Source organism: Colletotrichum orchidophilum (assembly GCF_001831195.1).
Source record: "Colletotrichum orchidophilum strain IMI 309357 chromosome Unknown Scaffold_111.1, whole genome shotgun sequence".
Lineage (NCBI taxonomy): Eukaryota > Fungi > Ascomycota > Sordariomycetes > Glomerellales > Glomerellaceae > Colletotrichum > Colletotrichum orchidophilum.
Genome location: NW_019173067.1, coordinates 46,232 through 70,837, shown reverse-complemented (window position 1 = coordinate 70,837; position 24,606 = coordinate 46,232). Strand labels below are relative to the sequence as shown.

The 24,606-nt window shown below is 53.2% G+C and overlaps 10 protein-coding genes across 10 annotated transcripts; 3 read left to right on the top strand and 7 right to left on the bottom strand.

The window, feature by feature from the left end:
- Window positions 1-2,138: 2,138 nt before the first annotated feature.
- Window positions 2,139-2,924, top strand: CORC01_10861 (necrosis inducing protein; the record flags this gene model as incomplete). Its single annotated transcript, XM_022622488.1, has 1 exon — window positions 2,139-2,924. The coding sequence occupies one exon, from the start codon at window positions 2,139-2,141 to the stop codon at window positions 2,922-2,924; it is 786 nt and encodes a 261-aa protein (XP_022471004.1).
- Window positions 2,925-3,228: 304 nt separating this feature from the next.
- Window positions 3,229-4,812, bottom strand: CORC01_10860 (uncharacterized protein; the record flags this gene model as incomplete). The annotated part of the gene is made up of 3 exons (XM_022622487.1): window positions 3,229-3,589; window positions 3,647-4,580; window positions 4,638-4,812. The coding sequence occupies 3 exons, from the start codon at window positions 4,810-4,812 to the stop codon at window positions 3,229-3,231; spliced, it is 1,470 nt and encodes a 489-aa protein (XP_022471003.1).
- A 1,624-nt stretch (window positions 4,813-6,436) lies between these two features.
- On the bottom strand, window positions 6,437-6,910 carry CORC01_10859 (uncharacterized protein; the record flags this gene model as incomplete). The annotated part of the gene is made up of 3 exons (XM_022622486.1): window positions 6,437-6,475; window positions 6,537-6,625; window positions 6,700-6,910. 3 exons carry the CDS (start codon window positions 6,908-6,910, stop codon window positions 6,437-6,439), a joined length of 339 nt encoding a protein of 112 aa, XP_022471002.1.
- Window positions 6,911-8,466: 1,556 nt separating this feature from the next.
- CORC01_10858 (uncharacterized protein) lies at window positions 8,467-9,342 on the bottom strand (the record flags this gene model as incomplete). Its single annotated transcript, XM_022622485.1, has 1 exon — window positions 8,467-9,342. One exon carries the CDS (start codon window positions 9,340-9,342, stop codon window positions 8,467-8,469), a length of 876 nt encoding a protein of 291 aa, XP_022471001.1.
- A 646-nt stretch (window positions 9,343-9,988) lies between these two features.
- CORC01_10857 (uncharacterized protein) lies at window positions 9,989-11,111 on the top strand (the record flags this gene model as incomplete). The annotated part of the gene is made up of 2 exons (XM_022622484.1): window positions 9,989-10,009; window positions 10,074-11,111. The coding sequence occupies 2 exons, from the start codon at window positions 9,989-9,991 to the stop codon at window positions 11,109-11,111; spliced, it is 1,059 nt and encodes a 352-aa protein (XP_022471000.1).
- Window positions 11,112-11,149: 38 nt separating this feature from the next.
- Window positions 11,150-12,592, bottom strand: CORC01_10856 (uncharacterized protein; the record flags this gene model as incomplete). The annotated part of the gene is made up of 1 exon (XM_022622483.1): window positions 11,150-12,592. The coding sequence occupies one exon, from the start codon at window positions 12,590-12,592 to the stop codon at window positions 11,150-11,152; it is 1,443 nt and encodes a 480-aa protein (XP_022470999.1).
- Window positions 12,593-14,816: 2,224 nt separating this feature from the next.
- Window positions 14,817-16,088, top strand: CORC01_10855 (PdmS protein; the record flags this gene model as incomplete). Its single annotated transcript, XM_022622482.1, has 1 exon — window positions 14,817-16,088. The coding sequence occupies one exon, from the start codon at window positions 14,817-14,819 to the stop codon at window positions 16,086-16,088; it is 1,272 nt and encodes a 423-aa protein (XP_022470998.1).
- Window positions 16,089-16,465: 377 nt separating this feature from the next.
- Window positions 16,466-18,179, bottom strand: CORC01_10854 (acetyl-CoA hydrolase; the record flags this gene model as incomplete). Its single annotated transcript, XM_022622481.1, has 3 exons — window positions 16,466-16,720; window positions 16,775-17,909; window positions 17,986-18,179. The coding sequence occupies 3 exons, from the start codon at window positions 18,177-18,179 to the stop codon at window positions 16,466-16,468; spliced, it is 1,584 nt and encodes a 527-aa protein (XP_022470997.1).
- A 1,238-nt stretch (window positions 18,180-19,417) lies between these two features.
- CORC01_10853 (dibenzothiophene desulfurization enzyme A) lies at window positions 19,418-21,217 on the bottom strand (the record flags this gene model as incomplete). The annotated part of the gene is made up of 7 exons (XM_022622480.1): window positions 19,418-19,642; window positions 19,726-20,460; window positions 20,514-20,573; window positions 20,625-20,637; window positions 20,690-20,894; window positions 20,949-21,089; window positions 21,151-21,217. 7 exons carry the CDS (start codon window positions 21,215-21,217, stop codon window positions 19,418-19,420), a joined length of 1,446 nt encoding a protein of 481 aa, XP_022470996.1.
- Window positions 21,218-22,309: 1,092 nt separating this feature from the next.
- CORC01_10852 (major facilitator superfamily transporter) lies at window positions 22,310-24,069 on the bottom strand (the record flags this gene model as incomplete). The annotated part of the gene is made up of 6 exons (XM_022622479.1): window positions 22,310-22,604; window positions 22,682-22,902; window positions 22,967-23,046; window positions 23,108-23,619; window positions 23,711-23,939; window positions 24,006-24,069. The coding sequence occupies 6 exons, from the start codon at window positions 24,067-24,069 to the stop codon at window positions 22,310-22,312; spliced, it is 1,401 nt and encodes a 466-aa protein (XP_022470995.1).
- Between the last annotated feature and the right edge of the window lie 537 nt (window positions 24,070-24,606).

The following is a 24,606-nucleotide window of genomic DNA, read 5'->3' as shown; positions in this document are numbered from 1 at the left end:
CAGGGTGGTCTGCGTCAATACTACTACTACTTCGATGTTATGACTAGCGACAAAGATGGCTAGCCTCCTTTAACCTTCTGGAGAACCACGCGAGAACCACGATGGGTCAGGGGGAGGGAGTCTTTTTGGCACGGACAACTCGGGTCTCCTTGTGCCCCCTAATCAGAACTCTACGGGACATTTGACAGCCGCGCGCAGTCACGAACTGGAAGAAGTGTGCCAAATTGGACGACAATGGCGGTCGAAGGTAGGTTATCAATCTATTGACACGGGGAGATGCAACCTTGCGCTGACTCGGTCATGTCCAATGGGCCCACAAAGAACGCCGCAGCTTGATGAAGGTTCTTGGTCCATCAGCCTGGGCATTGCTGATTCTGGAAATTGGACAGCTTCAATGGGCATATCAAGGGTTGATTGTAGATAATAGAGATCGGTGTGCCAAGCAATGCCCCCCTGCGGAAGACATGTGCAATCAGTTTCCAATGTACCTCGGTTCCGATTCTGGTCGGCGATTCTGAGAGTGAATCACTCAGATCTCATTTGACTAATGTACAACAGAAGCATTTACTGATCTTGTGATAGAATTGGTGGTTCGTCTCATTTGCCATGCCCCCTGCATTCCGTCGTCTTCGGACCCAATTAGCATTTCGAACGCCGTGCACGCTTGCAGTGGACAGATTTAACTCGCTTGATTCTTTTATCCACGGGAAGTTAGATCTGGTCGAGCCCAAGGGTGACACTACCTAGACCCACTACCACTCAATACAATGTGAAACATATTAATCTAACTATATAATTAACTTAATTTAAGAATTGGAATAAGATAATTACTACGCCGTTATTCTATATATTTTTTTAAATTACTTTCTTAAATATTAAAGTATAAAATGAAGTATTGTAATTAGTTTATTAATTATAAAAATTTATATTAATAAAAATTCAGGCTATAAAAACAGCTACAATATTTATAATTAAATAAGTTTTTAAACATATATATAATAGTTTCTAAATAAATAAAACTTTAACAATTTATAAAATAAAACTTTAATAAATAATTAAATTTTAATTAATAAAGGCTTTATAAAAAAATTTATAAAACAACTAAAAAAAATAAATATTAATTTAATTTTTTAAAGAGAGAAAGTTTGTTTTTAAGCTTCATTAAAGATTATATTATATTCGACTATTATTTTTTATATGTTTTGTTAATAACTACATAATAAGAAAATAAACTTTTAATTAGTTTTTATAAATACTTATTTAATAGGTGAAAATGTTTATTTAATTATTATATAATATAATCTTTTACTCTTTATTTTTATAAACAGTATTAACATTTTAATATTTTTAATATTTATAAATTTTTATAAACATTTAATATTTCTTAAATTTGCTTTATATATAGTTATAGTTATAGATATTTAATTATATTAGAAACTTTAAGAAGCTATAGCATATTTTATTAACAAGCAGAATCTATATCATAGGATTCTTTAATCAAAATCAGTAAAATCAATGGATATAGATGGGTGGGAAAGGGGTGAAAAAGGGCGTGGGTGGTAGGGAGCGGGGAAATGGTGACGTATAATGAACGTGTCATTCTTTCTAATAACTGGGTGCTGGGATCGAGTTAGTTACAAGAGCCGTCATTTTCCTACAATGTTTATTGCGCCTGTGACATTTCCCTATAGTCACCCAGTAGTTTGGTCACGTGTTGAGGCGACCCCGTGTATATAAACGGGCTCGCCGTGTCCCTCTACTTAGGAAAGATAATAATAATAATATATTTATTACAATACTTATCTTACTATTCGCCTTACTTTTCTATATTACTCTTCCATATTGCTCTTTAATCGCATTACTCTTTACGATTAATACGCCTAACCCATATACCTACCCGCTTAGCCCACAGTCCTACCTCCTCTGTCAGAGGTGCCCTCTGCCAGAGAGACTGTGTCAGCGCCGTCTTGCTTCATCAATTCTATTCCAGCAGAGATCCTAGACTGCGAAAAGGAAAGCAGGTCTTCATTGCCAGTATTCACTTCAATTACCTTGCTTCATTCGTTCCTGGTGCGTTCGCATACCTAAAGATTTGCGGGACTTCACTGACAGTATCAAAAGTAGTCATTTATTCCAACATGCGTTCCACCATCCTCTTGCCTTTCCTAGGCCTCATGAGCAAGGCCTTTGCCGCTCCCATTGACATAATTTTGAATCCTCGCGCAGTAGTCGCCCACGATTCCCTGAGTCCTCTCCCCACGAGAGTTCAGAACAATGGTATCGGCAAATCCATCGTACGATTCAACCCGCTTCTTCATATTGCTCACGGTTGCCAACCGTACCCGGCTGTCAACGATGCCGGAGACACAAGGTGGGCTCCTATAAGGTCACTTCAAGGCTACACGAGGCTAATGTTGGGAACAAGTGGCGGCCTAAGTCCAACCGGTACTTCCAGCGGTGGCTGTAGAGACACCAGCAAGGGCCAGACCTACGCGAGAGGCGCATGGTATAGAGGCAAGTACGCCATCTTGTACGCATGGTTCTTCCCGAAAGACCAGCCAATCAATGGCGTATTCATCGGCTCGCACAGATTCGACTGGGAGAGCGCGATTCTCTTGCTCAACAACCCGGAAGTCGCGAACCCGACGATCCTGGGTGCAGCGGCCTCGGGCCACGGCAACTACAAGAAGTCGACTAATCCGCCATACCAGAATGATAGCATAAAGGTGGAATACTTTACAGAATATTTGCTGAACCATGCGCTCCAATTCACGGATACTGTCGGCCGTACGTACCCGGTCCTTGACTGGGACGCCATGCCGAAGGCTATGCGCAATGCTCTCAGCAACACTGACTTTGGCGACGCAAACGTGCCTTTCATTCCCGCGAACTTTTTCAACAATCTCGACAAGGGATTCATTTAGGGAACGCGAGAACGGCATCAACTTCAGTGGATTGATTAGAGCTTGGATGGTGTTACGCACCGACATATGTGCTTTCGTCCCTATTCTCATGATCATATTAACTCTCCCAATGTAAATATTCTGCTCACCATGAACAAGCAACGAGACAAGACTAGCAGGCATCTCACACAATACACAACCATGAACTTTGAAGACTGATTCATCACTAGCCTGCTTGTGTGCACTCTGGCAACGCATGTCTCCTTGAGTAACTAAGTACTTGTGTTATGAAGCTAAACGCACAAGAGAATGACATTATGGCTGCTTAAACATTTCGCGGGCCATCTACAGCCGTAGCCGTAGTAGTCACAGCAACTGGGTTGGCGACCACCTTGGTGTCCTCAGCAAGAGAGTCATTCGCGTCTAGCTTCGTGTTGTTCACAGGTCGCTCGGGCACAAGCAAGACAGCCCAGGAAGTTGCAGGGATGCAAATGACAAACATGACGAACGCAACGATGAGATTAACCATGGGAGTGACCTTGACTGCGCCAATGCCGAATGCCAAGCACGAGCCGATGGACTCGAAAGACCGAACGAGGCCAACGCCGAGAGTCAGAGTCTCAATGTCGTCGAAGAAAGTACCCATGATCCAATAGACGAACATATAGTGCGATTCGTTCATAAAGCTTTGAATTGTCAGTATTGAGATCATCAGCGAGGAAAGGTGATGGGAATGAACGTACCGGAAGAGCACGTTGACTGCAAATCCGCGTCCGAAACCGGGGGTGTCCCAGTCAAGGGTGATTTTGGGTACCGTATCCTCATAAAGCTTCTCGTTGGCCACCTGCCAAGCGAATAGGCCCAGCATAATCACTGAGAAGCAAGACCAGGTAATTTTGGCAAGCTGAGGGCGGCTGAAGCACTTCAGGTCGTAGAACCAGCCCCAGAACATGTTGGCAGCAGATGCCGCGATACCGGACGTGAGGGCGCCCAAAGTTCTCGCTCTGACGGAAAAGTACTTGGTAAGGTAAATGCCCTGGTAGGTGCTGTTCCAGTTGAAACCGATGAGGATGGGGATCAAGAGGTAGAACTGCTTCTTCTTGAGCAGCTTGAGCCACTTGCGGAATTCTCCTAGGACGGCCTTGTTCTTGGTCGGGTCGGCAACCTTCCTGCCGTCGCTGTGAATGACCTTTTGCGGAGGTGACACGAGCAACGCCAAGGGAAGACCGAGGCATTGCAACGCGATCAGGACTAGGTAGGTCGAGTATCCGACTTTTCCGCGCTGGTTGACCTTGACGTTGAGCGAGAGCTGGATGGCGGCGCCGAGAAGCTGTCCAAGCTCACGGAGACCTAGCCAGATACCGGTGAACTTTCCTCTGTCCTTGATGTCGGCGTATCCTAGTGCAATGGCACCTTCAGCTGCCCACAATGCAGAGGCAGCAATACCGCAGGTCGCGCCGCCGAACAGCACGAACCATTCCACGCCGTAACGATTGTTGACGTACATGGATGCCGAGTACGGTGCGTAGCCGAGGGTGCCAATGATTAGGACCGTCTTCAGGCCAATCTTGTTGGCCATGATGGCGAAGAAACTGCAGCCAAAGACCATGATGCCAAAGGTCAGAGAGTTGGAGCCATTGACGAGGTAAGGCTCTTGCTGGCCACCAGCGCCGGTACCTTTAGATCTCGATTAGCCCTTATTCTTTATCTAGGTAAGTGAGGAATATTGCATACTATTTAGAGCATTCCAGATACCAGGCTGCGTGAAGGAGATCAAGCCCACGAGGATGACGTTGAAGAGAGGCGAGCGGTACCAGCGCGTGAACCGAGACACAGGCTTCGTAGGCTGGACATCCTGAACCTCTTCGTCGACCTCTTGGGGTTGCTTTGCGTGATCGATTGACGACATTGCAGCAAAGGTCACTTTTTTTCGATCCCGACGCAACGGATAAAGGTCATGCAAGTGCGGGAGGGAAATGGGGTCCGTTCGACGTTGAGCTTTTTAAGAAAATGCCGATTCCTTCGACGTCTGCATCGCTTCAAACACACCCACCCGTCCTGCGGGATATTCATTGCCCCTCCAGCAAAAGCTCCAAGCGGCCAACGTCCGTGATGTAACACCAGTCTGATTTTTTTTCGTTCCTTTGTGTCTCCTCCCGTAAAACCCCCCCACCCTGCACCTGTTTCTGGGCTTTGCGGCTTGTCAGATACCGGGTCCAGTTCAGATTGGTTGAGACGGACCGCCAATGGGCTCTAATAAGCTTGGTTCGCGTGGCGTTATTGTAAATCGTAATTAGGCAATCCTGGCCAGCGCCGCCCGATGGACTCAAAGGTACGGATACACTAGGACGACCTATCCCTGGTGCATGCCGCCGGCGCAAGCACGCCTCGCCGGCGCACATGCGCAAAAAGAAACGTGGAGTTGGACTCCAGGATGGGGGTCGGGATTGCGTCCGACATCGCGTCGTGCTTGCATGGGTGCGATGGCGACATCTGCAAGCGGGTGCCGGTCCCCATAGCTCCGGGATGATGGCGCGAGACGATTCTACCCAAAAGGAAGAAAAGCTTTGGATAGGGAAACAAAGTAACTCTTTCACATAGAAATTTCGGTATGCAACAGTGTATTTCAACGTCATATTTACTGACGACGGCCTGCCAGTGAGGAGGAGAATTGCTGAAACGGGATCCAATGCCGAGACGCTTTGACTAGCACCATGCGGCCCCGCTTTGGGACTTCCGGCTCCGTATCCGAAGAACACCGGGCTTCTCTTGGCCTCGGCGGCATCCATCCGGATGTGCACAATAAGCACATTGTGGCCAGAGTCTGCTGAGTTGGATACTTGTCGCGAACCTTGGTCCTGATTGAAAGCGCATGGCGCGGTGCATTTCCAGAAATTGGATCTGAATAGCATGGATGAATTCGCCCTGTGACCACATGTGGATGGCTTGATAATTGCCAATAATAATGCTAGCAACTTACTCAAGTCAGGCGTACTATCCGAGTTGAGCTAAGCACGTTCCAATTGCCAATGAACGACCCAAAGCCCAGCTGGGTCATCCCCACAACGAGTTCGGATTGAGTTCACACTTCCCTGCATCTGCTTTTTTACCTTGATAGGAGCTAAGACCGGACCATGGTTTGTGGGTTCCCGTGTTGCAGGGGGCAAAGGTCCAATCCGTGGCTCGACTGTTCTACACCGCATATGAAAAGTGAATCAGCCCAATGTTGCCCATGTATTTGAGAAGAGAAATTTGGCTTCAGCACTTGCCGCTTGCGAATCTGACCTCATGCCGGGCTTTCGAGATACTGCTAGTAAACATCACCCTTGTCATCAAATGAACATCATGAACAAGTTTCCAACTATTGGCCCCGATGCTGTTTAGCCACGTAATCAAGGTGCTGTAATTATTAGACAACGGTTGCAGCTCATCGAGGAAAGTGACAATTATTATATCATTAGAAAGGCTCCATATGGAGTAAATCATAGTAGTACACTTATTTCACGACTGTCAAAAACGAGGAAGGCAGTTCATCAGACGCCGGGCGCCCTGCAAAGCAGAGCTGAGCCACCCTGGTAACCGCTGATTAGCCAATGAAAAGCAGAAAGTTTGGATGGTGACTAGGAAACGCACAACACTGAGGGTGCAGCATCGGGGTAGTCGGCCTCCATCAATCAGACAGGCGGCTTGGAATCCAAGGACGGTAATTGGAGTTGCCGCGGCTGTAACCATGGGTCAGCTCAAAAAGATTTACACCAGATTGATGTAAAACCCGCGATCAGCCAGGAGAACGTACGCGCCACGCAGTTGAGGGAAAGTATATTGCCGAGGACATCGGATGCGCAACATAGTGGAGTGGTTCCGGTACAGACTGCGGGAAGGATGGAGAGCCTTTCAACAAGGCTGGAGTCGATGGGGTAAGTGCCCAGTTCGGTGCGCTGGACGTTTGCTGGAGCAGCCATGGAAAGAGACGAGGAAAGACCGAGGAGGACAGCTGCGGTCTTCATTTTGGGACTGGAGGTGAGCTTCTAGGATGTTGTTGTCTCGCAGAAAGAAAAGTTGAAGAGTTGGCGTTTCTGAGTTCAAGGAATTGGGTGATGTCAGATGTTCTCTGCTCAATCCTCGAGAACGGGGACGGATATTTGTAGACTTGGGTGATACTACAAGTGCATCCAACGATATCTTCTGATTGATCCAAAGTGTTGAGTGCAGAAGGGTCAGCTTCGACTTCTCGTCTTCTTCTAACAACGGAAGCTGAGTACGGTTTCGTCTCTGCCAAGGGTCCTCAGTATCCGAAGTCCGAAAAACAAAGGCGGCCCATTCCATATATTGTGATGGTGGGCCGGCCGATCATTGCGGAGAGTCGCCGGTTGGGGAATCATTCACCATAACTTCCTCGTTCGCGGGCCGGATCCGGGAGGCTGAACGATGTCTCAGTACCACCAATATCATCCCAACGGCTTTGATCTCGCAGGTCAACTCTCCGGAAGTAGGTCTGAACCTTGTTTCCCTTAATGAACCGGACTGTTACCTCTCAGGATCGTTCAACTCTCGTACTTCGTGTTTTTCCTTTTCAGCAATAGAACCAGGTATGCGGGAATCGTAGCATCGCAGTCATTGGACTTCGAGCGGGACGGGACACTGAAACAGCATGGCCAATGAATTCAAGTCTCCAAGAGCACTTGTATAAACCATCACCATGATCTAAATGCCGCTCAAGTTTAGCGCATCGTTCACGGATGGTGGAGTCGAAGGGTTCCCCATTCGTCACTGTGGCTTCGTCGCCAAGCACGCCTCTTTACGTACACATTCAGTGGACCCCTCACCTTAACGTCCGGGTGATTGGCAATGAGAGAGAATGACGCAGTATCATTTGCATCTATTGCGGTCGACGTTTGCAGCTCGAAGGCCCGAGTGCTCGAACATTACGAGAATCTGTTACTTGAAAAGCTTCCGGGATTGGCCTCGTTACTCATAGTATTGTGGGTATTTTGGCTGACTGCGATATGGGGCAATTTTAATCTCTCTTCAGTACCTTTTTGACGAACTTGTAATTACACATATCTCACTTCTTTCTTTTCCCTTCATTTTGCAGAGCAGTGCTATTTAGTCAGCCTCTCAGTGTGCCTTCAAGCCTCAGTCCTCAATTCTGGACGAGATTCAAGGACTTGACTTTCATCTTTACACTCTGGGCTAGCCGACCTGCTTGTGTCATTGCGTGAAAAGGCCCGAAAGCCAAGCGCAGATGGAAAGCGAGCTCTTGCCCTCTACAATGGGAAATGGAACACGGACAAGTTGAAGAGTTTGTCAACATTAAAAAAAGGCAGGCGATTCTCTTATTGGATTCAAAAACGACATATGCTCTGGACCTCCGAGCCCCAGACCATGGCCCACGTCAGGACTAATCAACGTTCAACGCCATGGGAACTGTTTTGGAAGCGTGAAGAAATTATCTAGTTGGGGGGCATATTCCTGTTTGAATGTTCAGGACGAGAAGGACGATAATGACAAGAATATAATTGCATATACACCCACCATTAGGTATTCACAAACCCCGCATGATCTAATACCAACCCTGTAGTCCGATGGTAAACCGACTCTGGTCCTTCTCCAGACCCTCCCGAAGCGCCTTGAGCTCCTCAACATCCCAGTTCGCATGTATAAATCGTCCATTCAAGAATGCAGCCTCCTCGCTGACCGCCCACACGACAAAGTCCCCAGACAGCGCAATGTCGTCGTACGTCAGCCCAAACGCCTCCACGCTCGCCCCAAACTTCTCCGACATGGCCGTGCCGCCGATGAGGCCCGGGTGCACCTGCAAGACGAAGAAGCCCGGGTTCTCGTCGCGGAAGTACTCAAACATTTTCGTCGCGGCGCTCTTGGACGCGCGGTAGGCCGAGTAGCCAAACATGTAGGGGAGGTGGATTGCCGCCGTCGAGATGTGGATCACGGCGGCGTGGGGCGCCGCGAGGGGTTGGAATGCGCGGAGGAGGTGAAAGTTGCCGCGGACGGAGATTTCAAAGGCGCGCCACCAGTCTTCCGGGTCCGAGTCGGGGATGGATTTGAGGTCAGCCATGTAGCCTGCGTTGGCGACGAGGATGTCAATCTTGCCCCCGTTGACGGAGCCGGCAAAGGAGGTGACGGCGTCGGTGGTTTCTTTTGCGTTGGTGACGTCGGCGGTGTAGAGGAATACCTTTGTCTCTGCGTGCAGGGCCTCGATGGCGGTCTTGGTTTCTTCGAGGGACTTGAGTGTGCGCCCGAGGAGGCCTAGGCTTGCAATGCCGGACTTTGCGAGAGACTTTGCGACGGAGGCGCCGATGCCTGCGCCGCCGCCTGTGATGAAGGCGCTTTTGCCCTTGGTTGAGAGCTCCGGGCGGGTCGGGGAGATGGCGGCGTACGGCTGCGTGTGGTAGGTTTTGGTGGGAGCAGGGAACGCCATGGTGCTGATTATCGCGAGTGTTGGGATATCTCTGGAAGGGTTGGAAGTGTATTTGAAACTGGTTTTAATAGGGAACGAATGTTTTTCTTATTTGATCTTCGTCGTCGTCTTATAGATCAGAAGTCCAGGCAGTTGTGGTGTCCAAAATGGCACATCGTCGTGATCCCTATGCGTCATTACCCCCCCTTCACTGGCATCATTCCTTGCCTGTATGACATTGCCTTGATTGAGAATCATCTTGCTATGTCAGCTATTGTTTAAATGCGAGATTGTCTCCAAGAAGTAGGATTGCGAACTGGAGACGATACGTACAACCGACAACGTTTTGGAGTCGGACTCGGACAAAGTTGACGAGACCCGCGGTCACAAGCGCCAAGTCCGGGCGGTGCGCCGAGTCAGGCGATAACGTTATGGATCGGCTTCCGGGCGAGGTCCCGCACGTCTTTGCTGACACGACACACTGTCGATCACACAGTGAATTTACTGTATCCGGTCTGGCTGATAAATCCTCCCTCGACTTCAACAAAGATACGACGACCCCAGGTATTTCTCATCAACGATAACGTTAACTCGGCCCATGTCGAGCCGGTTTACTTGCTGTATCGTTTACCACCAACGGTCGTGAGATTCTACCAAGGAGAGAGGAATGAGTCCAACCGATGCCGAGGTGATGACACCTGCAGAGATCCCGTCCCGGCCGTTCCGGCCAAGATTTCACTAATGCATCCCAGGCCCGGCGTCGTGAGCGCGGTGTCATTGCTCAGCGCGAGTACCGTAAGCGACACGCTTCCAAGGTTCAGAGGCTTGAAGACGAAAACAGAAAGCTCAAGGATGCCATCGCCGAGATAAACAGGACACTAAAAGGGCGAGGGCACCTATCAGACGATTTGAAGGCCGCTCTTTCCCATGCACGGGGCCTTGCCGATATCAGTGAAGATGACGCCGTTGAGCATGCCGGCGCCCAAGATGTTGTTGAAGAAGAAGAAGAAGGACCACTACTGGACACCCTGGCCAGAACGCCAACACCGCCATCACTAAACCGACCAACACTCGAGCCCCAAGGCTCATCAAAAGATTTCCCCAGCGGCAGACTGAGTCCCCGCCTAGACTACGGTCTCTGGCTAGACCCAGACCGCCTCATCCGCGTCCTCGAACCCCCCATCGACATTGTCCCGTACCTGGGACCCGGCATGCACACCCTCGCCGGCTGCATCTTTTGGTCCACCATGAACTACGCCGTCGAGCTCTGGGACGCCCGCCCCTCCATGCCTGCGATCAGGGCGCTGGACCGCGTGTTCAATCATTCCAAGCATCTCTCGGACCGCAAGTACCTTCTCTCCCTCGCCCAGGCGCGGATGGACTACAAGAACAAGGGCTACATGTTCCGCAAGCTGTCGGACCAGTTTGCAGAGCAGGCCTGCGTAGAACTGGGCGAGCTCGTCAGGGAGGATTACGAAAAGGGGGGGAGGCCGAAGGGCTTTTGGAAGACGCCAGAGGAGGTCGCGGGCAATATCCTCGGCCAGATCACCACCGACCAAGCTGTGCGGCTCCAGGCCGTCGTGGAGGGAAAGGGTACGCCCAACGATGGGGAGATGATGCAGGGGCTCGTGTCGTGGCTTTCTCAAAACCACGTGTGCTTCGGCGACGGGCCCCGGTGGAGCGCAATTTGCGTCTCTGTCGGCGTCGGCGGCTGGATTAGGGAGCTCATGGACAGGGACGCTCGCGCGGAGGAAGAGGCTTTTCCCGAATCGACCGAAACGCCATCTTGATTGAATACATGTCTCCTTGAGAGCATTTTTCTACCACCTTAGAGCTCCATCCGAATGGCTCGCTGAGCTAGGTCTGTCCTCCACTCGGGATTATCAAGCGGTCCATCCTCCTCGTCATATCCAGACCAACGACCCCTCGTGGCAACGTGTGTGTTCATCCCCAGACACTGCACGACATTGGAGCCGGGCCCATCCCTGGATTCGCCATCGTCGACAGCCTCACAAACGAAAAAGGCCTTTCTACCATCGAGCCACTCACCCTCAGCCAAGGCCCCGTCCCACGGCCTCTCCCAGTCTCCCGCATAGAAAACCACCTTTCGCAGCGCATCGCCCACCTTCTTCTCCCGGAGATGTTCAAACAGCTCGGCGGCGTGACTGCGCGTCAGAAGCGGCTGCTCCATGGCACCCATTCCGCCGCTGCAGTCCGGCGACGCCTGGTCCATCTTCCACTGTTCATACGGCCCCATCCCCTCCTTGGAGACACCCAGCTGGCGCCGGCACTCGCTCGCAATCTCCAAAAAGATTGTCACGTTGGTGACTTTTGGAAACTCCGTCACCAGCGCGTCAAAGTGCTCCATTGGCCACGTCCCGTTTCGGTTGATGTCGAGCGTGATCTTTTCCAGGTTGGGCGCCATGCGCCCGAGCTCCGAAATCTCCTCCGCCGTCATGACCCTCCGCTGCCGAATTCCGCTCTCCGCCTCGCGCCACTCGAGGCTCTTGAGCGACTGCGCGTGGTGTCGCAGGATCGGCAGCACGGACGCGCCGGTCACGCCGCTGAATATCCAGGAGAGATGCGTCAGCGAGTTCTCGGGGACCCCCACGATGAGCTCCTGCGCCCAGGCACCGTAGACTTTCAACGAGCGAAGCGACGTCAAGTGTGGGACCAGCCGCGCGACGTCGGGATGGTGGCCTCTCGTAGGCCTCAAAGCAAATTCCTTGATGTGCCCGAAATCCATGGCATCGAGCCACAGTTCCAGATTGGTCTTGGCCTTTTGCTCTGCAGATAACGGAAGATACCTCGCCCACTTCCACGCCCTGCCGGAGCCCATCCATTCCATCGTGTCCCAGAACCTAGAATTCGTCCGATAGGGCGGTTGCTGCAGTTCCTCCCACAGCCGGTCGCCGAAATGATACCCCTCGAGGTCCAGCGACTCCAGCTTCGAGGGGTACTTGGATCCAGAGGCAAGGTCGAGCGGAAAGTTCCATCGGTCGGGGTGTTCCGAACACCCTATGCTTGCGACGCGAAGTTTGAGGCTTTTGATGGAGTCGCAGTCAGATAGGGTGTTGTGGACGTCGCGCATGGTCGCCAGGAAGGGGTCTCCGGGCTCGCGTCTACCGTAGCGGTCGTCTTGGCCCAAGGGGACGACGGTGTCGATGTATGTTGGGCATTTGGTGGCGAAGCCCTTTGGTAGGCTGAAGGATGCGGTGGCCGCGAGGATGAAGAAGGAGAAGAGGAATGCGTTGCGGAGAGATGAGTACATGATGTTGACGATGGGCTTGAATGATCATCCCCGTCGCGTCCAGTGTTAAAAGGGTCCTTTGCCAAATTTTCGATGGAAGGATGGAGAAATCAATGGCATGATTAGATGCAATCACTTGCAAATGGCCAGGATTCTTTTTGTGCTCTGACTGGTGATGTGGACGGTAGATAAGATCTGTCCTGAATCCTTCCAGGCTGCCTTATTAGCTGGGGGATCTGTGCCACCACATCGTTCCAGGCAGCCAACGTCAATCGGTCAATGGGATTTATTTTTGCAACCGAAAAGTCAACTACGGCTGTGTGGAAACGTAACTTGTAATCCGGGCAAACTCAAGACGCGATAGTTAAAAAGATGGTTCCTGTAAACTATCTCGACTTTTTCTACCGTACCCTACGCCAAGTAGGATTTACAGGGTAAGGTACCTACTTACTTACCTTAGATCAGGCAGAGAAGAAGTGGCCTGTTCTGTTTGTCTTAGGTAAGCACGTAGGGTATTTGGTGACATTCTTTCTCTATTTTATTGGCCAAACGCCAAGACTGGATCACACCCAGCGACACTACCTCGGCCGGGCATAAGGTAATACCTGCCTCACCTGCCTCACCTATCTCGCTCACCTATCTACCTTACCCTAACTCGACGCGTTCGTCTTCGTATGACCCTTCTCTTCTTAATCACCAAGCTTCAACGAAATCTAGTCTACTGTGTCTGTGCGACCGTCTTTTTAAAAATTAATCATTGTTCCATGCACACGTTGGCGACTAGCTGTAGACTCCGGCGTGGATTTACAAGGCTGCGATTTTGCATCGCAGAACTCTCATAAAAGCCGGTCAACACCGACCCTCGCTCCCAAACAGGGTCAATCTCACTCACTGCAATTCAGGCATTTGTTACGTCTCCTATTGAAAGCGGCAGTTCTGTCGTGTTTTGTTATTGATCTGCTTGAAAAACAAGGAGGAGTCAGGGGTTCGGGAAGTCTCCTTCTTGTCTACGGATTTATGTTTCCTTCCTGACCGCCAAGCAGGCTTATGTGGACTACCATGTCTCAATCTGAGCCACCTATCGACCGAGGTAAATGGCATGAGACTAGAAGCTGATGCGGAGCTCAAGCCGATGCTGGATTTCAAAGCGAGCAAAGCTCACGCCTTCCATGTCTGACGACCATGTGGAAGACATGCGCGCTCTACATCGAGCTGCCATGATGTGGACTGATGTCTACGAACGTATGAGTGGCCAAGGTCTAAAGACGGCAGAGCAGAGACGGGCTGGGCAATGGCGAATACTCCCCGCTTTCAATTATCTGGCTGTTTTGAGTCAAGAATGCCTCGATCCTGTCTGTGACGAGGCGCTGCCAGAAATAGTTGCACGCATCAAAGTCTCCATGAGCCATGCCTCCTTGGAGGGGATGCAAATACCACACTGGTAGTCAAGACCCAATCCGAAAAGACTGTCAAAGGAGATATGTACAAAACAAGTGGCTTGATTCTGCCAAGCGAGGATCTTAGAAGGGCTAGTCTATGTGCACGCCCCAGGGAGCAAGCCCATGGGACAGCCGTTCCGTGGTAGGCCTTGTTCGGCAGTATGCTGGGCAGCGCCAAATGTGGCGCTGCGCCAAGTTGAAATCTTTTGGTGCGCCATGGTCCGCGCGAGCCCACATCGCATTCCTGACTCGAGTTCTGTTTGAGATTCTCTGGGTACTCTCCCAAAAAGGCCGTCCCCATGCCGGTCAAACCAGTCAATATCGGTTCGAGTACCTTGTTATCGAAGGATTCCAAATTACACTAGAAAATCAAGAGGGTCCCCAGTACAGAATTACAGTTTAATTACACCCGGCGATTAAGGTTATCTGGGATGTTGGGAACTCCAAAGACAACGGGTACACATCCCAGCTAGACCGATGTTTAAACTCAATTGAGCAGATATGAAAGGATATTGTAATTGAAACGGTATACCGGGCGGACTAAAGCCGTCCGTCGCGGCCGCTCATCAAACCTTGATTAACGTAACGTCCCACGCCTATCGACCGGCACATCCGTAGGGGGTTATACTGCATCGCGACGGGGACATGATCCTCACGCCTTCACTTTTCACTCTCAAAGCTTCATTCGTCTCACTCGCAAAACTGGTCCACTGCTGCTCTCGCGCTCCCTTAGCACCAAAGCCTCATTTCGATTCTCTGCGGTGCCTCAAGGTACCTCCGGTACGATGAAAGTCCTCATCGCAACGATGCCCTTTGCGGGCCACATCCATCCAATGCAGCCCATCGCCCTCGCCCTCACCCGCCGGGGCCACACCGTAGGCTGGCTCACTTCCGAATCCCACGCTCACCTGGTAACGCCGACCGGCGCAACCTTCCTCCCTTCCCCGCGCGCCCTCGCCGCGCACGATGAGACCCCCCTCGCCCCGGACCCAGACGCCTCGGGCCTGGCCGCCGTCGTCTCCACTCTCCGGAAGCTCTTCCTCGACAGGGTACCCGACCAGGTGGCAGCCTACCGCGCCGTCCTCGAGACCTCGTTGCAGGCGGACATCCTCGTGGTGGACCTCTGCGCCTACGGCGCGCACTGCCTCCGGGACCTGACGGGCCTGCCGTACGCGACGCTGGGGATCAACCCGCTCGTGACTTTCGACCCGGAGGTCCCGCCGTGGGGCACGGGGTGGCTTCCGCCCACGACCTTTGTCGGCCGCTGGATCAATGGTCTCGCGCACGCCATCGCGAACCGGCTGCTCTACCCGAAGCTCACGACCCTGCTCAACGCCCATCGGGCACAGCTTGGGCTGCCCGCCTTGCCGCCGTCGGGGTTCTACGATTCAACGCGGTCGGATAGCCTCCACATCATGATCACCACGCCGTCTTTTGAATTTCCGCGCAAGAACCTGCATCCGGGCGTCAAGTTCGTCGGGCCGCTCCTGCCGTTATTCACCGAAGACGCGCTCGCCCCGCCGCCCAAATGGTGGGACGAGATGCTCGCCCACCCGCGGGAGAAGGTCATCCACGTCACGCAGGGCACCTACGCAACGAATTCGGCCAACCTCATCGGCCCCACCCTCGCGGCGCTAAAGGACCGCGCCGACCTCCTCGTCATCGTCACAACCCCGGATGCCGAAAACGCGTTGCCCGCATCCACGCTCCCCGCCAACGCCCGCGTGGCGTCCTTTATCCCGCACGCGAAGCTCCTCCCGCACGTGGGCGTCATGGTCACGAACGCGGGCTACAACGGCGTGGTGGCCGCGCTGAGCTGCGGGGTGCCCATGGTGTGCGCGGGGCGGACCGAGGACAAGATCGATGTGAGCTCTCGGGTCGCGTGGAGCGGCGCCGGGATCGATCTCAAGACGGATACGCCGAGCGAGAAGGCGTTGCGGACTGCGGTGGAACGAATCATCGCCGACGACAAGTTTCGGAGAGCGGCCGAGAGGGTGTGCGTGGATTTTGGCAGCCACGATGGGCCGAATGAGGCGGTCGATGCGCTGGAGGAGCTTGTTCAGCGTACTCGGAAATGAGAGGTCATGCGGGCCGAGATTATCGGGGATTTCGCATCGGCGTCGGGCGGCTGACGTTTTCCCCCCGTCTCGGGGCCGAGCGAAATCTCCGCCTCCGGCGCTGCGTGGTATCGGAGGCTGGGTCAGGATCGTCACCTTGATAGCATGGCATATCTAGCGCCGATGCTTGGCAAATAGTGTAATGCTCAATTATTTAGCGAGGTATCATTCTCTATCAACAAAAAAGGACCAGTTATTCTATGTACCAAAGCATGCTCCGAAATTGCAGGCCCGCCCTATGAAAGCGCCAATGCAAAAAAAAAAAAAAAAAAACTGTATCGTAGCGAATCGAACAATGCTTTCTAGGTGGCTCTGAAACATCTGAAATATCCGTACGTTTATTTGAAGCTCTTCACCTTCTGCATGCTGCCTTCCTCGACCAGGGCCTTGTGGAGGTCAAAGGTGTTGAAGAGCAGGTGAGGCTCGTGGCCCATACCCTTCCGGAGGCACTCAAACTCGGCCTTTTCAAAGTAGTCCAGGAGAATAGGCTGGTACACGGGGTGAGCGCACTTCTTGATGATTACGCGTGCGCGCTCGCGGGGGCTGAGGCCGCGGACGTCCGCAAGGCCTTGCTCGGTCACGATAACATCAAGCTACTCTATCGTTAGCGCTCAGCCGTCAAATAAAAATCCAAAGGGGTCACAAACATCATGCTCCGTCTGGTCTACGTGGGACGCCATCGGAACGATACAGCTCACTCCGTGAGGATCCGTCTTTGATGGGCGAGTGGAGGGAGTGTGGACGATGCTGTACTTGGCGTTGCGCAGGAAATCTGCGCTACCGCCGAGGCCGTTGAGCATGCGGGACCCCAAAACGCAGGTGCTGTTGGCGTGGGCGTAGATGTCCACTTCTACGGGAGTGTTCATGGCGATAACACCCAGCCGGCGGATGATTTCGGGGGAGTTGGAAACCTGCTGGCTGCGGAGGAGAAGCTTGTCATGGTAGTTTTCCCAGTTGTCGTAGAAGCGCTTAAAGCCTTCGGGAGAGAAACGGACCGAAGTGGCGGTCGCAAAATCGAGGTGGCCTGTGTCGAAAAGGTCAAGGAAGGTGTCCTGAATGACCTCGGTCCAGACCTTGAGGTTCCAGAAGTTGCTGTCCTTGAGGCCTCCCACGACGGCATTGGCGATGTTGCCGATACCGGACTGCAGGGGTAGCAGGTTCTTGGGAAGGCGCCCGTGCTTGACTTCGTGCTCAAAATACTCAATCAAGTGCCTTGCGATGGCCCTGGAGCCGTCATCTTCCGGCGTGTTGGGCCCGGTTTGGTCGGGATAGTCGGACTCGATGATGCCGACGACCTTCTCAGGGTCAATGGGAATGGAGGTAGTTCCGATACGGTCCTCAACGCCCATGATGAGGTAGGGCTTGCGGCGCGGGGGCAAATCGGTCATCGTGATGTCGTGAAGACCGTCAAAGTTGGGCAACGAGGTGTTGACCTCGATGATGATCTTGTCTGCCATCTGAACAAGCTCCGGGGTGGCACCGATGGAGGCGCCAGGGACAATGCTGCCATCCTCCTTGATCTCGGTAGCTTCGACTACAACGACATCGAGGTTCTTGTTCGGGCGGTCCTTTGTATAGAAGCCGTATACGAGATCGACGGGGAATTGTGACAGGTGCTTGTCGTAGAAGTGGATTCTACCCTCGTTGATACCCTTGGAAATGGCCTTTCCCACCTGATGAGGGCTGCGACGCTCAATCATGTTGAGACTGGCCCAGCGGTTTTCGGTCTCGGCGCCAGAGGAGGCACCGACAAACAGACTGTACTTGAGCTGACCCTGGAGGCTTTTGGAACAAACGCTCGGGATTAGCTTCTTGAGGAACATCGGAGCGAGTCTACCAGCACCCTAGAGTCCCTTACCTGTTCTGCTCGACGTGGTCTGCCAAAAAGGTGGGCATCTTCTTGGGGTATCCGACGCCGGTGAAGCCGGACCAGCCGATGTAGGCGCCATTGGGGAAGTGGTGTAGGAGATCCTGGGGCTTGGTGAGCTTCTTAAGCAACGACGGGCGCTTGACACGAGCCCGCAGGGCGGCGGAAGCAATGGGAGACGCCATCTCGCGAGACGTGATCACGCAAAAGGAGAGTGAGGCGGCGAGGAGGAGTGGAGAGGTTCAAAAAGGGTCAGAGCCCGGGGAAAGGAGGGGAGAAGATGAGATGCGAAGCCTGGCCGACCACAAACTAGGAGAAGATGGGAAGATGGGGTGACTCTGGGGTAGAAAGTGGGCGTCGGCGAGGTTTTATACCATGGGCTCTGTTTTAGTCGCGAGGAGCGTTGGTGAGCTACGGCTGGGCGCGTCTCCGTTCAAGAGGGTCAAGGCATTGGAAAAGATCAGGTCACTTCGCCAGATTCCTTGAGCCCCTCGGTGGAGAATGACGCACCGCCGACCCTGGGAGACCAGGGAGCTCCAACGCAGCTCCAGGCTTTCTGAGAGGCAGAGATACCCACTAGAGGGATTATGTCATCAAAAAAAGACGACATGATTGGACCACTGAGGCTGGCGGCTCGGTAACGGTCGGTAACACCCTCCTGGACACAGCCGTAGGGCCGCTAGAGCGAGAAACCTTTTTGTCCTTGAGGCTTGCAATGTACCTGAGCGGCCACGTCTTGGTAGGGCCCGATTTCAGGCACCGCAACATGATGCCTCTCTTCGGTCTAAGCCGAGACCTTGAAGCCATTGACCAATCAAGCAACGCGAATTCCGCTGGTTTGCATGCAAATCTGGGCAAAAGGTTCGGTCAGGCGATTTTCCACTATTTTTGGTGTTGTTTGTTGATATGTGCAATCTTTGCATTTCCTCATGCTTTCCCGTGGCCACTGTAGCAATCAATGGCCCTGAGCTTGAAGTACCTACGTAAGGTAGATGGTGAACAGTCCCCACTATCAAGGCGTTCCCCGAGAAAAATAAACTGGAGACATTTTCAAACTTCCGTAGATGCGAGCCCAACCTTCGGCACAGCTCGGCCGGACGAAGCTCGGGTTTAAAACGCGCTGCTGTGTCTCATTCGTCGCGAAGGTCGCGACGGCCCCATCCACTCCCGCTTGATCTGGCCCCCTAACCCCTGCCCGCTTACGGCTGGGTCTACCTTAAGGTAGTACGTTCCTTAGGTCAGTAGAACGAGAAACTGCCCCCTGCATACTCAGCACTCAAAGAGGAAGGAGACTTGTCTGGTGCATGCTCTAGAAAGTTGGGAATAGCTTCAAGTTTTCATCTCTTTTCCATTTTCCCTTTCTTTTTTAAGAGGGTTCAAGCGTAGTCTACAATACCTCTACCTCACGACACAGTCGAATAATTTACTCGGGAATCTTGGCCTCCTCAGCGGAAACCCCCGCCTTCCATCGGTATGATGCTGCCACATGCTCGTCCAACGGTCCTGACTGGCCCTGCTTGCGGTAAAAGTTTTCTCTGTATGTACCACCGGGGACCGCATAATCGTCCCAGAAGAGTCCGCGACGGCGCAGTTCCGGCAGGAGAAGGTCGATGATGTCCTTGAAGGACTGGGGGAAGAGGGCGTACGCCTGTTGTAGGAAAGAAAAAAAAGTCAGCATCACCCATTTTCTCTCCAACTACAGCTGAACATCAACACGGCATAAGCACTTACAAAGTTGAATCCATCAACATCCGCCTCCTCGATCCACGTCTCCAGCCCATCAGCAACCTGCGCAGCCGTACCAACAAAGATGGGCCCGTTGCCACCGATGCTAACGTGCTCGGCAATAGTATGCTTTGTCCACTTTGACGTGCCGGGCGAGAACCGCGCGTACCCCTCGACGGTCGACTTGACAGCGTTGCTCTCCACCTGCCGCAGCTCCTCCTCGTCGCCGTACTTGCTCAGGTCGATGCCCGTCCAGCCGCCGAACAGCGCCAGCGCGCCCTCGTGCGAGGCGTACTGCCGGTAGTCGGCCAGCTTGGCCTGCGCCTCCTCCTCCGTGGCGCCCAGGATCGGTGTGACGAGCGCAAGCACCTTGATGTCCTTGCCGTCGCGGCCGTACTGCGTCCGCGCGAGGTCCCGGATCTCGGCAATGTTCTTTGCGCACACGGCGGGCGCGTGCGCCGATACGAAGATGGCTTCGGCGTGCTGCGCGGCGAACTGCTTGCCCGCTTTGGAGGTTCCGGCCTGGAGGAGGAGAGGCGTGCGTTGGGGGCTCGGCTGGACAATGTGCGGGCCGGGGACGGTGAAGAAGCGGCCGTTGTGGTCGATTTTGCGGACGAGGTCCGGCTGGGTGTAGACGCCCGACTTGCGATCGAGCTTGACGGCGTCGTCTCTCCATGACGACTCGAAGAGCTTGTACATCACCTTGATGTACTCCTCAGCTTGTGCGTATCGGTCGTCGTGCTATTCTTGTCAGCTGCGCCCATTGGAAACGGGATGACTTCTTGTTGTCTCACCTGAGGCTGCTGTGCCAGGCCCATGTTCTTTGCTGCAGAGTCCAGATAGCTCGTCACGATCTATGGTGGTCAGTATGCGCTTTGTTCAATTCCTTGTGCCTGAAAACTGACATTCCAACCGAGACTATGGGAATGTTAGCAACGAAGCTGCGCCAACAGATTCCGTGTCAACTTACCGACCGCCCGTGAGGTGATCAACAGTCGACAAACGCCTCGCCAGGTGGTATGGCTGCTCATATGTTGTCGATACCGTCACGCCGAAACCAATGCTCTTCGTCACCGCAGCCATGGCAGCCACGGGAGCCAATGGCTCATTGACGGGCCATTGAGCACCAGAAATCTTTGCAGGGTCGAGGGACTGCGAGTATACGTCGTAGCCGCCTTTTCAGTCAGTTATTACCATGATTCCATCTTCTGAGGGAACAAAGAGCTCACCAAGAACATCAGCGATGAAGATGCCGTGGAACTTTGCCTCCTCGAGCAGCTTGGCCAACTCAACCCAATGGCTGATCTCGTTGAAGCGCCACGACTCATCTTCGGGATGTCTCCAGAGTCCTGGGGTCTGATGTCCACTGCCTGCACGATAGCTGTCAGCTACACGGCGTTTGCCCCATGTGAAGAGGCTCAAGCAACATACACATCTCGACGAAGGCATTGAGCACGAGGCTCTTCTTTGGTTTCGCGGTTCCCGTCGTGTCTGCCATGTTTGCTTCGGTCTCTTGCTACTCGGATGCTTGCAGTCCTGAATCGCACGGGAGTTGTTCGCTTGAAAAGGATCCGAAAGAGAAGAAGTTGCTGGTTTTGCGACAAACAGCAAACAACAGAAAAACAAAACCTTACAAGCAGCTACCCAGCGGAACCTCGGCGAGCGCGGGGTAACAATAGGGCTTTTGGAGGGGCTCGCGTCAAACGACCGTGACGTTCCTTGGAGACCCCCCGTTCGGCGCGATGGTCTTACAAGTTTACCCCAAATTGCCCCTCCCGATACTCGGCGTGGGTCCGGCACCGTGGAGCCGGGGCGATGATGCCACCGGACGGCTCGGTGGCGCAAGACGCACGACGACGCACCACGGCATGGCCAACCCCACACCAATGCCGACGACCCCTGCCCTCCGCTATCTTATTGATAATTGCCCAGGGAAGCGGCTGCGCGATGGGCCGTGTACCTAGTAGGTTGCAAATAGGGTCCTCAACGCCGCTCCCCGATCTGTAGCAATTTAGGCTGCAGAGGCGGTTAAGCTGCAACTCTCAACTCAACGTACGTCTACCTTACGAGACGAGAACTCCCCAACGGCCCCCACCGGCGAACGCACGTCGTGGAGCTCAAGGTTCCGACATGAGGCTATCACGTCATGTTAGCTCTTATGACATGGCCCAACCAGAGAGTTGCAGATTACCGCGCGACAGATTGGCGGCTTGCCATTACCCGCAACACGGTAGCAGTATACCTAGAACACTCCATGAGGGGCAAGTGGAAGCGCGCATGGACTATTGTTAAGCTTTAATTCGCCAATTGACTTTGGCATCTGTTCATCTCACGATTGTTTCGCAGCGGCGATCACCTCATTGACGGACCACATGCACATGAATGACACAGATATCGGAAAGATGAATCAAACAAGGTTCAGACGAATTACTAGCGCAAAGAAACAGGGAATCTTTTTCGTCTCTTTGGCAGTATCCGAACCCCCTCTCCCCCCCGTCTCGGCCATCAGCAGCAAGCTGGCAGAGCTGCCCGCTCTGTCCCAGCAACTCGGTATCGACCCTGACTCGGATTTTCATCACCAAATCCCCCGCTAGTGCTTCGCGTCCGATTCGCCATCCTCGCTAGACACCACGCCGCTAACCTCACGAACCTCCTCCACGTGCGTAGTGAGCCCGGATCCAAAGTGTCTCAAGACCAGCCACGCGGGTCCGATGGCGACGGCCCAAAGTGCAAAGTTGAAGTAGATGCCGCCGACCTCTCCGAAGAGGGGTATCGAGGTGAGGCCGTAGCTGACCGCCTGCCACGCCGACTCGACGCCACGGAGCAGCGCGGCGTACCGAATCACTTCCTCCTCGCCCTCGGCCAGGTTCGTGACGATGAAATACCTGTGTGTGCGCGTGTTAGTCGGTGTGCCCAGCAAGCGCCGCCAGCAGACTTTGCGGTTTAGGGCCGGTAAACGTACAGGAAGAGATAGTTAATCTGGAAACCGATTGTGAGGAAAATGTAGACTGCAAAGGCGGCTCCGAAACCAGGGCTGGCCCAGTCGTAGGTGGGCCGTGTGTGGCGGAAACGCGTGGCGAGGATGGTCGCCCAGAGCCACCAGGCGCCCTGGGTGACGACGAGGGCCCAGAAGGTCGACCTGGTGCGGAGCTTGAGGGAGATCTTTGCGCGGTCAAGCCAGTGCTGGCAGCAAATGTCAGTAAACTGCTTCTCAGGCGTAGCTACGAGCAAAACAAGAGCTACTTACCCCGAGAAGATTGCCTGAAATCACGGCAACAATGCCAGAGAGGAATGAGCCCAGAGCTCTGGATCGGACAGTGAACCATGCTGTTGTCATGGGTCAGCCTCAAATCTCCAAGAAAGGAGGCGATTTATGGGGCAGACTTACTGGCGAGATAGGTGAAGAAAACAGCCTCGGCAAATACAGCCTGACCAATCCAGAGAACAACGAGAAGAAACTTTGGCTTGAACAAGTTTCTCGTCGTCGCCTTGATTTCATACCAAGGATTCTCAAGAATCGCCAAGCTAACCTTCTTCCCGTCCTGCCGCTCCACCTGCTCCGGCTTGTTCATCAGGAACCCGACAAAGGGCCCCGCGGCCTGGATGGTAATGAAGACGATGTAGACGGTGTACGAAACCTTGCCGGCCTTGTCATTGTCCGCGTTGAGGCCGAGGTTGATGGCGCCGCCGAGGATCTGGCCGCACAGGCGGTAGGTGAGCCAGTACCCGAGCGCTTTCCCGCGGTTCCAGGGCTCCGGGTAGGCCATTGCGATGGCGGCCTCGGCCATCCAGAAGACGCCGGCGGAGATGCCGCAAAGGGCGGCGCCAAAGAGCATGAGCCATTCGACGCCGTAGCGGTTGTTTGTGTAGAGACCTGCGGCGAAGGGGGCGTAGCCGATGCTGTTTGTGAGGTTTGAGACATCAGTGTTTTGTGTTCCTTGTGGTGTATCCATCCTTGTCTGTGGAATTGAGGGAAGGGGGTGATACTCACGTTCCAAAGATGAGAGCACCCTTGATACCGATGTAGTGGACGATGACGGATGAGAAATAACACGACACTACCATGAGGCAGAATGTGAGGGCGTTGGCGGCGTTGACGGTCTTGGGAGAGGCCGCGCCGCCCGCGCCGAGAGAGTTCATGGCGCCCCAGATGCCCGGGGCCGCTAGGTTGCAGAGACCGAGGATGGTCATGTTGTAGAACGTCGAGCGGTACCATTTTACTGGCGAGTCTGGGTGTTAGCCTTTCGATGATGCTCCAGGCAGTTTCTTTTGCGATATCAACGAACCCGGGTGACGCTCCGACTTGGGAGGGATGGCATCGCCCTTTGCTGGGTCGACGTATTCTGCCATTGTGACGCTCTGACCAGCCTGTTGAATGTAATATGAGGCTAGATGAAAGGATGAAGAGAGAAAGGGACTCTTCTCTGAATAACGTCAAAAGGCCAAGAGCTGAACTGCCGAGTCGACTATCACATCTACAACCCCCCAACAGGAACGGGAATCCTTCGTCTTATGGATCAGATCAGAAGAGACAAAACATGCAGGGATGGCTGTCATAATCAGGCCTAACAAGCTGCATCCCTTCCCTCTGCAGCCCAATTCCTCTCTCTTCTTGGAGTAACATCAAATCAATGGCTATCACTGACACATGCCGGGCCCGAACTGCAGGGTCCAGACAAACTTTTTTTTTTTCCCTCCCTCTTCTCTCATATCCTAACTCTTCTCAGAAACCCCGGCAAGCAACGGCCAGGCTTACTCCAACTCTCCAAGAGCTTAGCGTTTGAATAGAAGACTCGCTAAGACGTCTTTGTGGAAATCTGCGGCGAAAAAAACGGTTGCGAAATCAACTGGGTACAGCACGCCATTCCGCTGCCGGCGCACGGATCC